A 15,465-nucleotide genomic window follows, 5' to 3' on the forward strand; every position below is an offset into this window, starting at 1 on the left:
TTGGCCTGGGACCAAAAGTGCTAAAAGCAGCATATGTAGAAGCAGGGCAGAAGAGGGATTGCTTCAAGAAGAGGAGACGGATTTTTAAACATTTTTGATTATGAAAGTGAGGAGACGTGTTTGGCCATTGAAATATCCAATTATTTGAAATTTTATTTCTAGAAAAAAATCCTATAGGCAATTCAGTTATAAATAGAATCCCTTGGTGTTAGATGTTTCACTGCAAATTTGATAGAATGTTGATGTTTCTGACACATTTAGGAGTCAGATTGTTGAACCTGAGAAAATGGAAGAAGAGGACAAATTGACTGATAAAGATGCAGCTGGACTTACTGAATTTGTTCTCCATATCCAGTATAACATCTGTGGATGAAATTTCAAGAGAGGAAAGGGCTAAGGATGGATGAAACATCTAGAATTAGTGAACTCTGTTTTGCCCTCTATGTCACTGACCACATGTTGAGACTCAGAGGAGTCAGTCAGATTCCACCTGGTGGACTGTCACATAAAATGTGATTTGTCTCATAGGAAGTGTACCAAGTCATAAGAACACTGCTGCTGTTACAGGTGTGTGTATAAAAGGTGAATCAAGGCTGAATTTCTGCATGCTAAGTTTGGCCACAGTGATGCCCAGACAAAAACCTGTGTCTCTGAATGGGACAAAATCAAATTCAGAATTGACCATGAAGCTTATTTGTGAACCCAGATTTCAAATGAAAAGTTAGAAGGAATAGAAAAAGACCTAATTTCCTGTTTGTGTGTGTGTGTGTGTGTGTGTGTGTGTGTGTGTGTGTGTGTGTGTGTTTCCCTTGCCTTTTTCCTTTGTTAGGAATTGCAGTGTGCAATGTGCCAGCTGCATCAGTAGAAGAGACTGCAGATTCTACCATGTGCCACATCCTGAACCTATATCGGCGAACAACTTGGCTCCACCAGGCATTGCGAGAAGGCACAAGAGTCCAAAGTGTGGAACAGATCCGAGAAGTTGCTTCTGGAGCTGCCAGGATTCGAGGGGAGACCTTGGGCATTATTGGATTAGGTGTGTGAACTTGACAATGCCAGTTATTTTACTCTGATTTGCATCATTTCTCAAATTTGACATCTTTCAGGATAAGAAGGACCCTAAGAAGAGATTGTCCGGTTCAATCCCCTTTTTTCTTCAAATGAGAAAACAGATCTAGAGAATGACTCTCCACTGCCACTTGTAGACTCTCCTTCTATGACTCTATTACTCAGTAACCTCTCTTTCTTCTTTGAGGTTCATTCAATCTCACTTTTATCACCTGGTCAAGATTCTGCTAGCTATTTTCTATCAACCCTCAAGACTCTCTCTTTCCTCAGTGACTTCAGTGGGTGGCTCATAGTCTTTCTCTCCCAACTCCTGCTCTCATACTAAGGGACTTCCAACATATGTAAAAACTCCCTCAAACACCTTGATCTCCCAGTTCCTGTCTAGTCATTTCCCATGATCTACTCTTCCACTTCAGCCACACACACAGATAGTCATATTCTTAATCTTGCCATCACCCATCAATGTTTCCTTTCCATATTCAAACTCTGAATTTCCTTTACCTGATGATCATCATTTTATCGTTATGCCATTCCTTCTCTGTCTTTTCACCCCCAATCCTGGATCCATCCTCACTATGACCTTCAGTCCCTCCATACCTCACTTCTTTCCTAGACCAGCAACTGTTCACTGGCTACATCTTCTTTCTTCCCTGTCCTGGCCCTTCTGTGAACTAGTTCAACTCTACAAATCCCTTTCCCTTTTATCCTTTTGCTGGTCATAACTAGATAAAACCTAACCTTGGGTTATTCCCACTATCTACTGCTTCTAATTCCTATTCATGGGCTGCTAAACAGAGTTGGAGAAAAATCAAATAACCAAGCTGACTGGGGCCACGACAATTTGTTATGTAACAAATGTAACATTATGTTATGCTACATAATATCAACTGGGTCTTCACTGCAGCCCGGCAATCCTTTTATACCTCCCTAATTGACTCATTATCCCACTGACATAAACTATTCCAAACCATTTCATGTGTCCTCAAACCTTTCGTAGCACCCCTTCCCCCTACCCTCAACAGAGGGCCTAAGCCTCAGACTTCACTGAAAAAAATGAAGCTATTCACCAAGAACTCCCTCTTTTCCTTTCTTCATCTCATCTTTCAAATGTCTTCTACTAGATCCTGCACTCCTTGTCTCAAAAAAAATGACCCATCTCCTTGCCAAGTAAAGTTTCTTTTCAAGTACCTTTGATCCCATGCCCAATTTGTTATTCATATTCTTTCACTAAATCTTTTTTTCAGCTTTATTTTCATTTCAAGTTCTTTCTTTCCTATCTCCCCATTAAGAAAACGTGGAAAAAAAAGAAAATCTATTACAAATATGTATAATCAAGCAAAACAAATTCCCTCACTAGCTACACTAAGGAAAAATATGTTTCATTTCAGTCTGAGTGAAGAAGTGAATTTCCTAAGTCTCTCAAAATTGTTTGTGTTTATCCTATTATTGTTATTGTAGAAATTGTTTTCATTCTGATCACTTTACTTTTCATCAGCTCATATCAGTCTTCTCAGGTTTCTCTGAAAACCTTTTCATCATTTCTTCTAGAACAATAGCATTCCATCACATTCATATACCATAATTTGTTCAACTATTGTCCAGTTGATGGGCACTTCACCCCCTCAACTTTCCACTCCTTTTCTTATCCTCTTTTTTTGTTTGTTTTTGTTTTTTTGTTTTTGTGGGGCAATGAGAGTTAAGTGACTTGCCCAGGGTCACACAGCTAGTAAATACCAAGTGTCTGAGGCCAGATTTGAACTTGGGTACTCTTGAATCCAGGACCAGTGCATCCTCTTTTTAAAAAATCTCTTTGAGATATAGACCTAGTAGCTGTATCCCTGGGTCACAGGTTAATAGTTTTGGGGGCATAGTTCCAAACTTTTCCAGAATGACTAGACCAGTTCACAGCTCCACCAGTAGTACCTATTTTCCTATAGTCCCTCTGACATTTGTCATTTTCTTTTTTGGTCAAGTTTGCCAGTCTAATGGGTGTGAAGTGGTAGGTCGTATTTTAATTTGCATTTCTCTAATTGTTATCGAATTAGAGCATTTTTCCATATGGCTATTAGTAGTTTGGATTTATTGCCCTGAAAACTGCCTTCATATCCTTTGATCATTTATCAGTTGAGGAATGTATTTGATTCTTATAAATTTGACTCAGTTCTTTATATGTCTTAGAAATAAAACCTTTATCACATAAACTTGCTACAAAGATTTTTTTCCCAATTTCCTGCTTTTCTTCTAATTTTAGCTTCATTGATTTTATTTGTGCAAAAATTTTTAAATATTATATAATCACACTTGTTCATTTTATCTCTTGTGGCCTCTTACTAATCTTCAATCTCCTACAAACACATCTGTATTTTCCCATCCTCAAAAAACCCCCAACACCTTCATTTGACCCAACTATCCTCATTAACTGTCCCCATTAATATTGCCCTAAATTTTTCTCCCTTTTGTGGCAAAACTCCTTGAGAAAGCCATCTATAATAATTCTCTCCTTCCTTTCCATTCACTCACTTGATTGCAAATCCTATGCAGTCTGGCTTCCAACCTCATTCTAATGAAACTGCTCTCTCCAAAATTACCAACAATCTCTTAGTTGCCAAATCTAATGTCCTTTTCTCATTCCTCATCCTTTTCAACCTCTCTGTAGTCTTTGACACTTGATCATCCTCTTCTCCTGTATACGCTCTCCCTGGGTTTTCATGACACTGCTCCCTCCCTGTTCCGCAGTCATGACTAAATATAGCTGTTCTTACCATCTTTCTCATATGCATATTTGACATGCATACTATTTTCAAGGCATTAATAAATACGTAAAATAGCATGTGGTCAAGAGCACATTGCTGAGGAAATTCACTAGAGACAATGACTATCTTACAAATCCTTCTTATTGGTAAATGTGTCTCAGATCTCTTTGAGAGTTTATTAGCTAAGATAATCTTATCACAAAACAAGAGAAAACAGAAGTCTTGAGACCCACCCTAACGCACATTTGATCCAGATTAAATAAAGGGGTAATAGAATGGTATGCACTTACTTGATTTACTTGAAGTGGATGGCTCAGTTAATCTCACATTTATCACTTGAGTGGTTATCCATCAGATCAAAATGATTCAGGACTAGGTGGTCTTGCTGTAACTATATCTATTAGTTTTGACTTCAGCTTCGTTTCACTGTGAGCAGAGACACCTATGGACAAGATCTAAATAACATCCTCCTTGGAGAGTTTGGTCAGGCAGGGATAGATCTTAACTTCATGTGCTTTCAGTGGTTAATTGAACTGATTCCCTACCTTGGTAAATTCTGTAGCCTATAGACCAGGGAGAAAAAGCATTTATTAAGCACCTATTCGGGTGCTGACTCTGACTTTAGGCCCAGTGCTCTGAACTACCTAGCAGCCTCAGGGCTGTTTCAGGGGTCATAATCAGGCGTCTTAGCATTCTTTGGCTATACAGTGTTGTACACAAAAAACCTGTTCATTTATCTATTTGTTCTTTCAGTAAATATTTCTAAGCCCTTGTTATGTGTTGAAAATGGTTGGGGGGGGGGGTGGCTGGTGGGAGTGATAGTGCTAACACTTGAAATACTTTACATACTCCATCTCTAAAGTAGGAGATTGGGAGAAGAGGAACTGGATTAAATTCCTTCTTCTTGGCCCCAGAAGGACAGAACTAGGAGCAATGAGTAGAAGGTGTGGGGTTTTTAAAAAGTAAATTTGAAATGTATAATCAATATAGGGAAGAATTTCCTAACAATTAGAACTATCCAAAGTTGGAGTGGACTTGTTCAGGTTATGTGGAGGAGGAAGGGAAACAGTGGGTTCCTCTTTGAGTAAAAGTTAAATGGATGCTTGGGTATGCTGCGTACCAAAAGGGGATTCCCTTTTCAGAGACTAGTTGGACCAGATGGTCTCTCGGATCTCTTCTCTAACTCTTGAGATTCTGTGATCATGGATAGTGTAAATCCTAAACCATAGATTTATGGCCACAAGAAACTGTGGTCATCTCCAGGCTAGACTCACTGGAGAGATGAGAAAACTGAGGCCCAGAAAGGGGAAGTAACCTGTGCAAGAGCACACAGGTAGATAGTAAATGGAAAATCTGCAACTCAAATGCACGTCCCCATCAGTGCTTTGTGAGTGACTGGTGAGTCACACTTGTGCTTTCAGCGAAGTGTTGGGCTTTTGCCTCCTGACCCTTGACTTTATTTGACTACATCCCAAATAGCAACAGGTTGGGCCCATTAAGTGACTATGGAAGTGCTAACTGCTTTTAACATCCCAGAGAAATTGGGGCAGCTGTTAGAGTTAACAAAGCTGTCTGTGCTTAGATATGAAGCCAGGTTGGGCTGCTTCAGGGTTTCTTCAGGGCAAAAGAAAAACTCTTGATACAAGCAAAGTAATGCTCAGGTTTGTTTGCCTTCCAGTGTTCCAGGGGCTCTTGTTTTCTCTGTTACTTCAGAATCACTATGTTCAAAAACCATGATTGCTTACAAAACCAACACCCCCTTCTGCACCTATTGGCCATTAAATGAAGCAACACCAGACTTCCTCCAGTCCAGAAGCTGGAGTCTTGGAGTCATCATCCCTCAGCTTTGCCCCATGTGTCTAATCTGTCACCAAGTCCTTTTGATTCTTCTTCCAAAGTATTTCTTGAATTGATTCCTTTTTCTTCATTGCTACCTACTACCTTAGTCCAGACCCCACAGCCAGTACATAAGTCAGCCTCCTCAGTCAGGTTAAACACCACACAGGACGATCTGGGGGGTTGGGGGGAGATATTTTATAATTCTTTCTAAGTAGGTGTATATTAAATGTCAAAAAAGAATTTGGTCTCCGAAATGCCTAGGAATTGACTTTTGATAAGGAAAGTTTCAGGGGCTTCAAGGAAAACCCAGAGACTAATGAATAGAAACGGCGTAATTTTCATCCCTTCCTTAAGGCATCCAAATGCTTTGTCCCAGCTCTGCCAGGTCCTTGCTACCTTGTGCCTGGATTACTGTGGCAATCTCTCAGCTGGTCTTCTGGGGACCCTTTTAAACTTTCCTTTCATCCTGCATGCTCTTAAAACACTGCTTTAAATGTGTGTCCTCTCTGTTGAAGAATCCCAGCTTCAAGTTGTAATGGAAAGAGGGGGTTGGAGTCATGTGACCAGTATTCAAAGCTTAGCTTTGCCCTCTCTCACCTTGGGCAAGTTTCCTATCCTCCCTGGCCATCCCTTGGGAAAATGAGGAGGTTGTAGACTCAATAGTACCTTCTAGCTCTGTAGCTGTGGTGCTGTGGTTTCACAAAATGGCTTCTTATTACTTTGTTGTCAAACCCAAACTCTGATGATGGACTTTCTGGCCCCTCCATAATCTTGCCCTATCTCTCCCTCCTAATACAAATCCTTTGCTCCAGTTCATAGGCCTTTCTTATTCCCACCAGGTCGCCATTGCTGAAGCTTTTCCACTCCCTAAAATAACTCCTCTGAATGACCCAGCTCAAATCCCCTGAAGTCACCAACTTCTGCCCTTAATCTCTCCCTTCTCTGAACTCATAGGCTTTATAACCTGGGGACACCACTAAAGATGTTGTTTATGTTTTTTCTTTAGAAAATATTGTCTGCTGCTGCTGCTGTTTTCCCAGGGCAGGGGTAGGGTAGGGGTGTTAAGGGCTAAAATTCTAGCTAGTCTGTCTCAAATATCCAATGAGTGGTCGCCAATAAATTATAAGCTTTAGCAAGAGTTAGAGTTTTAAGCATTTATTAAGGAGAATAAGAATTTTGGTAAAGAGAGAGAAAGGCCTAGATTCCTATCTATTAAAGGGAGAGCACATTTCTAGCTCCGCTCTCCACCAGAGTCCAAAGGAAAGAGCGCGAGACTGAGCGCCAGTCTCTTCCTTCCTCCTCCCACTAGTCCGCGTCATTTCCTGCCGCCAAAGAAAAGACTCCTGGTCTTGCCCTCAAAGACCTTCGCTTCATGGGCAGAACTCTTCTACAGTAAGTCTCCAGCAGGTGGCGTTATTCCAATCGTTACAGGGGGTTGAGGTTCCCCACCTAGATTGTAAATTTCTAAGATGTAGGCATTGGGTTTCAAATCCCCTTACAACTCCCACTATAGGGATGGGCACATTAGTCATCAATATTTATTATTAAAAAGTTCATATCATGCAACAGAATCATACTTATGTCCCAAGGAAGTGAATTATTTTAATCAAGTATAGGGCAAAAAGATGATTAGCTAGCATTCATCTTATTAGCCTTAAACAGAAGAAAGTATAAATTCTAATTCATCTTCATCTTTTTTTTTCTTTCAAAAAAGTGTTGAAATCTAGAATTCTCCTTCCTGTAGTACCCAAATTTTATTAGCCTCTGAGAAACAACAGATTATTTCTAAAACTTCATTCACAATTTTTGATAGCAGTCTTGGAAATGGATAGAACAAATGTGTGCATCTCAACCATAAAATCAGTAAGCTTTTATTAGGAGAATTGAGTATAGGTAGGTCAGTTTAATTTTCCCTGTAAGTCTTAGAAACAGCCAGTGGCTGCTGCCAAGCCCCATTCATGGTTGGTTCTTCAGAGCAAAAACGATATGCATTTACTGCTGTTCTAATAATCAGGTACATTATAAAACTTATTCAGAAAATAGATGTTTTAAAATGAGGAGCTAAAGATGAAATAAGATTTCGTGCTCGAGTTAGTGGGGGCAGGGCTAGGAATTGTTGAGTGTGGGACAAGTAGGATCAGACTCGACAGTTATTTTGGCGACTTGTGGAAGATTAATTATAGAAAGGATAAATACGGGAAGGGGAGCAGTTAGGAGGCTATTACAACAATCCAGGTGTGGGATCATGAGAGCCTCATCTAGATAGTGGCCAGGCACGGGTTCCAGAGATTTGATAGAAATGATAAGATTTGGCAGCTGATTTGGGATAGACACCAGGGTTGTAAACCTGGGCCCACAACAAACCTGACTAGAATTGTGGTGCCCTCAACTGTAATAAGGCAGTTTGAAAGAGGGATGGGTTTGGGAGGAAAGATAGTGCAATGATCATCTGCCCCGCCCCAAAAAGAACAGAAGGGAGGTGGGGTTTTAACACGCAGGAGATCCGAGGGGAAGGGATGGCCGTATGCCGAGGGGGTAGAGAATTCTCCCTTTGGCACCTGCACAGCTGCTGCTTTGGGCGCCTGGTTAGCAGTTAGATTATCGTGTTAGAACTTCCCCAAGAGGCCCAAATAGGCTCAGAAATAGGAAGATTGAGGGCTTACATAGCAGAAAGAGTGGATGAGTATTAAAGGACAAGGGTGGGTGAGGCTGTATGGCAGAAAAACTCTGTGGTTAGCTGTTGAAGAGAGGGTAGGATACTGGGGATCTTCCCACCCTCTTGTCAGTCAGGTAATAAACATTAAGCACCTACTGTGTGCCAGGCACTGTGCTGAGCTCTGGAATACAAAGAAAGTTCTTGCTCTCAAGAAGCTCACAGTCTATTTGGGGGAGACAATATGCAAACAGCTATATACATATAATCTATATAGGAGATAATGGGACGTAATCTACAGAGGAAAGGCACTAGACTTGAGTGGTGTTGAGAAAGGCATCCTACAGAAGGTAGACGTTCAGCTGGGGCTTGTAGGAAGCCAAGAGGAATAGATGAAGAGAGAAGCACTCCAGGCATGGAGGACGGCTACTGAAAATGCCCTTAGTTGGAAGTTGCAGCATATTATTCAAGGAACAACTGAAGCTATTATCACTGGATCAAAGGAGGCATAAGGTGTAAGAACACTAGAAAGGTAGGGGCAGCTAGGTGGCACAGTGGATAGAGCACTGGCCCTGGAGTCAGGAGGACCTGAGTTCAAATTCGACCTCAGACACTTGACACTTACTAGCTATGTGACCCTGGGCAAGTCACTTAACCCCAATTGCCTCACCCAAAAAACAAACAAACAAACAAAAAAAACACTAGAAAGGTGAGGGAGGTAGACTATGGAAGGCTTTAAACACCACACCATTTTATATTTGACCCTGGAGCTGATAGTCTATTGAATAGGGGTAGGAGTGGGATGGGAGTGACATGGTGGAACCTATGTTTAGAAAAATCATTTTGGCAGCTAAATGGAGGATGAACTGTAGTATGGAAAGACCTGTGGCAGGCCTACCAACCAGCCAGTGCAGGGATGAAGAGAAGATGGCCTGTAGCAGTGTAGTTTGGAGATGTGTGAGAAGGGGTTGGGTTTGGTTTGGTTGTTTTTAAGGAGAAGACAACTTCAATTTTTGACATGTTAAATTTAAGGTATTGGTTGAACCTCCAGTTTAGATGTCTAATAAGCAATTGGAGATTTGAAACAGGAGGGCTAATTAAATTGATTTGAAGATCATTAGCATAGAGTTGATAATTGGATGCATGGGAGCTGATGAGATCTCACAAAGGAGCCTGAGGAGAGGTCAGATAGTAGGAGAACCAGGAAAGAGCAGTATTCAAAAACCTAGGGAGAAGAGAATATCAAGAAGGTTGTCACATGTCAAAGGCTGCAGAGAGGTTAAGAAGGATGAGGACTGAGAAAAGGTCATTAGATTAGGCAATTAAGAGATCATTGGTAACTTTGAAGAGAATAGTTTTGGCTGAATGATGGAGTTGGAAGGCAGACTGTAACAAATTCAGAGGAAGTAGAAGCATTTAGCATAGACAGCCTTCTCAAGGAGTTGGAGAGATATGGAACAATAGCTAGTGGGAATGGATAAATCAAGTTTTAATAAAAGTTAATCAAACACTCCTGTGGTTTCAGGCCATGGCTACCATTTTTAAACCATTGCTTTAGAATGGCAGGAAGGAAGAGAAATAGCTCAAAACCCAGTGCTTCCTGCTTTCTCCCTGACCACTCAGTGACTATAAAAAGCCCCTTCCAACCCCCAATTGAGTTTGCTTTCCAAAGGAGTATGCCTCATTTACATGAGCAGTAAATAGTTAGTTACTATTTACAGCTTGGACAGCATCCTTACCTGCAAAAGCCTTACTATTTTAAAAATACTTCTTTAGCCATTACTAAAATTGATATACTTAAGCTCTTTTTCCAGTTGAGTAAACATGGATGGTCTGTTTGTGTGTGGAAATTTTCTTCATTAGTTAAATTTCCCCTTTTCTTTTTCCCTTTCATTGTGTTTGCTTACTGAATCATGCTGATTTTTATTTGCCCTTTTATAAAATGTAGTTGAAGGCAACAAACATCTTCCAGTTTTAAAAAGTTATATATTTATCTCTCGATTATGCAAATTTTAATTCATCACTTATTTTAGACTAAAAGCAAAAAACAGATCTGATTTTGTCTTTGAATGATCCCAACACATTAGAAATGGGGGGGGGGGCAACTAGATGGTGCAGTGGATAAAGCACCGGCCCTGGATTCAGGAGGACCTGAGTTCAAATCCGGCCTCAGACACTTGACACTTACTAGCTGTGTGACCCTGGGCAGGTCACTTAACCCCCATTGCCGCCCCCACCCAGATTGTATGTGGTGTTCAGGGAGGACTAGCACCTGTGGTGTGAGGGCTTGCCAAACCCTTTGCAGAGCTCCTCATCTACCTTCAGTGTCCACCTCATTCATCCAATTCACCTATGGCTCCAAGAAGCTATAGCATGCAAAGGGGTCATACCTCAAAAGCTTTCAGTGGCTTATTGAATAAATCCAAGCTTCTTAGCCTAGGATTTAAGGCTCTCCCCAGAGTGGTCCCAAACTATTTTTCCAGCCTTATCACTCATCTCTCCCTGATATGACTTCCTCTATCCCTAACAAACTAATCTATTTGATGTTTCTTGTATACCTTTTACCTTTTTTTGGTGTTCATGTATCTCTCCATTAATTACTGGTTCCCCCCACCACCATTTTTCCATGTTGAAATCTATGTTCTTTGAGAAGCCCAATCCAAAGCCCACTCCATAGCAATTGATCTTTTCACCTCTAAATTCTGGTGGCATTTTACTTCTATTTCTCTCATGCACTTCTTGTGTTCTGTTTTGCCTCACAGTGATCTGTATTTTTGTCTTATATCCCCTATTAGACTAGTAAGCTCCTCCAGGGTAGGAACTGTTGTGTTCATTATTGTCACAATAGTTCTTATTAAGATGGGTGCCTTGCACACAATAGGCTTTTTTTGGGGGGTGGGGCAATTGGGGTTAAGTGACTTGCCCAGGGTCACACAGCTAGTAAGTGTCAAGTGTCTGAGGCAGGATTTTAACTCAGACCCTCCTGACTCCAGGGTTGGTGCTCTATCCACTGCACCACCTAGCTGCCCCTACACACAATAGACTTCTTAGCAAATGTTTGTTATTTGAAAGAATCTTTGATTCTAGGGTCAGTTTTTCATCTAGAGGGAAATAGCAAGTCAGGTTAACAAGCTGTAATGGTGGTATTTTCATGTATAAATAAATAGGATTACATTTGTATTTACCATTCAGTGAGTGCCATCAAGATTGCCTCTAGCTCTTCTTTAAAACACAACAACTACAAAGTCTAAACATGTACAGTTATTAGCCTTTTAAATATTTCTCCTGTGGGGCAGCTAGGTGGTGCAGTGGATAGAGCATCAGCCCTGGAGTCAGGAGTACCTGAGTTCAAATGTGACCTCAGACACTTAACACTTACTAGCTGTGTGACCCTAGGCAAGTCACTTAACCCTTACTGCCCCCACTAAAAAAAAAATCTATTAAATATTTCTTTTTCTAACTCACTCTGCTTTCCCCAAACAACATATTCTTTGCTTATGAGGCATCTGTCATATCACACTGTATGCACAGATATTTTCAAGTTCAAACGATCTTCCTCCAAAACTAGCTTCAAATATAATCAGCCGAGGCCTTCTTTACCTGGACATAAATAGTTTTAGCCTAAAGGCAGAGGGGTCCTGTCCCTAGCCACAAGCTCTGCCAGAGGCCAGTGCATATGCTGCAGAAGATGGGATAGGGTTTTTTAATGGGGGCATAGGAGGTAAGCTAAATCAGGCTTACCCTTAAAATTGGTGTACTTGACACAGTGCCATAAGTATAGGCCAGTGTCTGAATTTATAGTAGGACACTTTGGGGTAGGTCGCAATGTAAAAATAGAATTCAATAAAGATGGTGATAAGTTTGAAGAGAATAGTAAAGGAACCTACTGTGGTTGAGAGGGTTAGGCAATGATAAGAAAATGATTTTGACAATGGTATTATTGTCTATTCATTTGAGAAGAGGAAACATGGGGAGCTCGGGAAAGAAAAATAGTTGAAACATGAAATGAAAAAAACAGATAAGCATTTTAATAGTGTGGTTGGGGAGGAAGAAAGGTCAAAAGCTAAAAGCACCATAGACATTGTGCATAAGGAGATGAAATTAGCAAAGAGACTATTCCCATACTCTGATCAAAAAATAAAAACTGAAATATGGTTGAGCCAAGTCAAGGAAAGAAAATCACTTCTAGTGTTGCCATTTTAAATTTGGAGTGATGGTAAGACATCTATCTCACTATAGGTATCTTAGGGACAGCTAGAGAGGCATGACTTGACAGGAAGAGTCAGAGGTAAAATAAATAATATACTGGAGAGTCAGTTGCTAGTGCTATATTGGAAACTATAGATCATTTTATATTTTGTGTCATTTTCCAGCTCCAAACTCCTCACTGATTAAGAGAAATAATTCTCTTGTCTTCTTACTCATACTACTTACATTTCTGTGGAATGAGTAGAGATGTTCTCAGAGAATTTAAATGGCATTACCATGGGGACAATTCAGCCTTGTGTAAGCAATTAACATTTCCAATTATAAGTTTCCTTTAATTGGAGCCATAGGGACAAGTGGGCAAAGTCTCACGCTTAACTCTTTCGTTGTACCAAGCTGTATTCTTCAGCGAAGGCCTGGACTGAGCAGAAGAAGCAGGAGTGTGCTGTGTACATCAGAGCTTACTTGGCCTGCTTACTGTCCTTCTCAAAATTCTAACATAGTTTAAGGGAATGAAGAAAAAAGAATAGGGTGGGGTTTTTCTGTTACAAAACTGGGGGTGGGGGGCAGGCAAGCTAGGTGGCGCAGTGGATAAAGCACTGGCCCTGCATTCAGGATGACCTGAGTTCAAATCTGGCCTCAGACACTTGACACTTACTAGCTGTGTGATCCTGGGCAAGTCACTTAACCCTCATTGCCCCACAAGAACAAAACAAAACTAGGGAAACGCAAGTACCAATTAAATGAATGTAAAGTTGTAATTTTTCATCTACAAAGTTGTTTTTTTCCTTCTGTTTTCTATGCCTATAATGTTGAATCAAAGCCCATTTTTAAAAGAAAAGGTCATGTCACTTACAATTGTCTGCATTATTCCTGCCTCTCCCCCTCATGCACAGCCCCAGTCCCGGAAATATTCCATTTCTGTTCATTCACTCAGCAGTTGTTTATGAGACACCTACTGTGAGCTGTTTTGTCCTCTGAAGCTTGAGTGACAAAGCAGCAGCACACCATCTCTCTGGTTTTGAGGCATAAGAATATTGGATCATAGATTTAGAGTTGGAAGGGATGTGCCTTCTGTCTTAGATGTCCCTTAGAGGTCAGCATGGGTCAGGCCTGTCATTTTCTGATGAAGAAATTACACTTGCATTTCTGTTGTGGAAATATATATGTGTATAGGAAACAAGGAAATGTAATAATAGCCAGCATTTATATGTACTGCTTTAAGATTTGCAAAGCCATATATATAATTTTGATTCTCAACACTGAGGTAGAGGATATTATTATCCTCATGTTAAGAAAGAGGAAACTGGGACAGCTAGGTGGTACACTGGATAAAGCACTGGCCTTGGATTCAGGAGGACCCGAGTTCAAATCCAGCCTCAAACACTTGACAATTACTAGCTGTGTGACCCTGGGCAAGTCACTTAACCCTCATTGCCCCACATATGCATAAATAAAGAAATAAAAGAAAGAGGAAACTAAGGCGGTTTAGTGATTTATCCGAGGTTACACCACTAATGAGTCAAGATTTGAATGCAGTTCCTTCTGACTAGAACTCTATGAACGGTATGCAGCTACCTCAACACCAGCCACAAATGAGATTAGCAACATCATCAAAGAGTAACTTAGAGCAAATGTTAACCATGGGGCCCACAAGCCTCTTGAAGGAGTCTGAACAAAATTAAAATAGAATTGACAAATATTTAACAAAATAAAATAAATAACATTACATTTTAAAACTAAGTCAAATATGTGACTAGTGGGGATCTTTATTATGGTTTAGTGGTCCCCATTTCTATTTGAATCTGACTAAAAGGAATTTGGGAGATGTAAAGGCCAAATTTAATATGAGAGAAGTTAATTGGGCGGCTGGCCATAATATTGGGGTAAGGGAGGAGATTAACAGCCTCTTTCAGAAAAAAAAACAAAACCCAAAAAAACCCAAACAGGGTTTATTGATGGGAATAAATTTAAAAACACAAGTAAGGTTAATGAAGTAGGGACAAAGGCAAAAAGGAATAGAAGGAAAATTATATGACTTGCAATCACACCACCGCCTGCCCCATCTCTCTCCCTCTCTCACCCCAGAATGGAGAATATCTTCCCTTCTCCTTCCCAGAAAAACCCCTCTCAACAGGATACCCCGGGCTGTCTGCACACAGCCCCAAGCTAATTGGCTGGCAGCCCTGATTGACAGAATTAACAGGCTGCTGTAGAACTGCCAGCCTCCCCAGCTTCTGCATGCTGAAGGTCACTTGACTACCCTCACCAGGCTTCCAATCATTATAATTTGGCCAGGCCCACGTAGGCAAGCACCTTGCCGAAGCAGAGGGTGTTGTGCTTGAGGCTGGCCAGGGCGAGCACCGGGGCTTCTAATTTTAGCCAAAGATGGGGTCAGAGAAACCTCAAATCACAATTTCTTTACAGAGAGAATATGGTGACTATAGGATTTGTCAAGGAAGACTTCTGGTGGGAGGTGACTGTGGAGTCTGAGCTTGATAAGGAAGAAGTCACCATGGTAGTGGGCTCCCCTCTAACAGGTCTTCAGATAAGGGGTGGGTGGCTCAATGAGCCCTTGTTGGGGTTGTGGTGAACTCTATGGCCTGAGGTCAGCCCTGAAAAGATTTAATGGGGGGCAGCTAGGTGGCACAGTGGGTAAAGCACCAGCCCTGGAGTCAGGAGGACCTGACTTCACCCTTACTGTGTGACCCTGGGAAGTCACTTAACCCCAGTTGCCTCACAAAAAAATTAATTAATTAAATGGAGACATTTCTAATGAAAGAAATGTCATAAACAATAGCACTGAAGCCAGAACAATACAGAGATCAGCAAAATATCTACAGTGAAATTTTGGAAGATTAGATTTGAAAAGAATATTGCTGATCAGATGATAGGAGAGACCAAGTGAATGGTAGAGTAAGTATTAAAACTGATCCAGGGGCGGCT

The 15,465-nt window shown here is 40.9% G+C and overlaps 1 protein-coding gene across 1 annotated transcript in view; it reads left to right on the forward strand.

Annotated features, from left to right (window-relative positions):
- The window catches only part of CTBP1 (C-terminal binding protein 1), a 58,673-nt gene that overhangs the window by 25,108 nt on the left and 18,100 nt on the right, over positions 1–15,465 (forward strand). The window contains 1 exon segment of the mRNA XM_043972403.1: positions 830–1,036. Within this exon segment, the coding sequence (XP_043828338.1) occupies positions 830–1,036 (207 nt within the window).

The sequence above is a fragment of the Dromiciops gliroides genome, chromosome 6 (assembly GCF_019393635.1).
Source record: "Dromiciops gliroides isolate mDroGli1 chromosome 6, mDroGli1.pri, whole genome shotgun sequence".
In the NCBI taxonomy this organism is placed as follows: domain Eukaryota; kingdom Metazoa; phylum Chordata; class Mammalia; order Microbiotheria; family Microbiotheriidae; genus Dromiciops; species Dromiciops gliroides.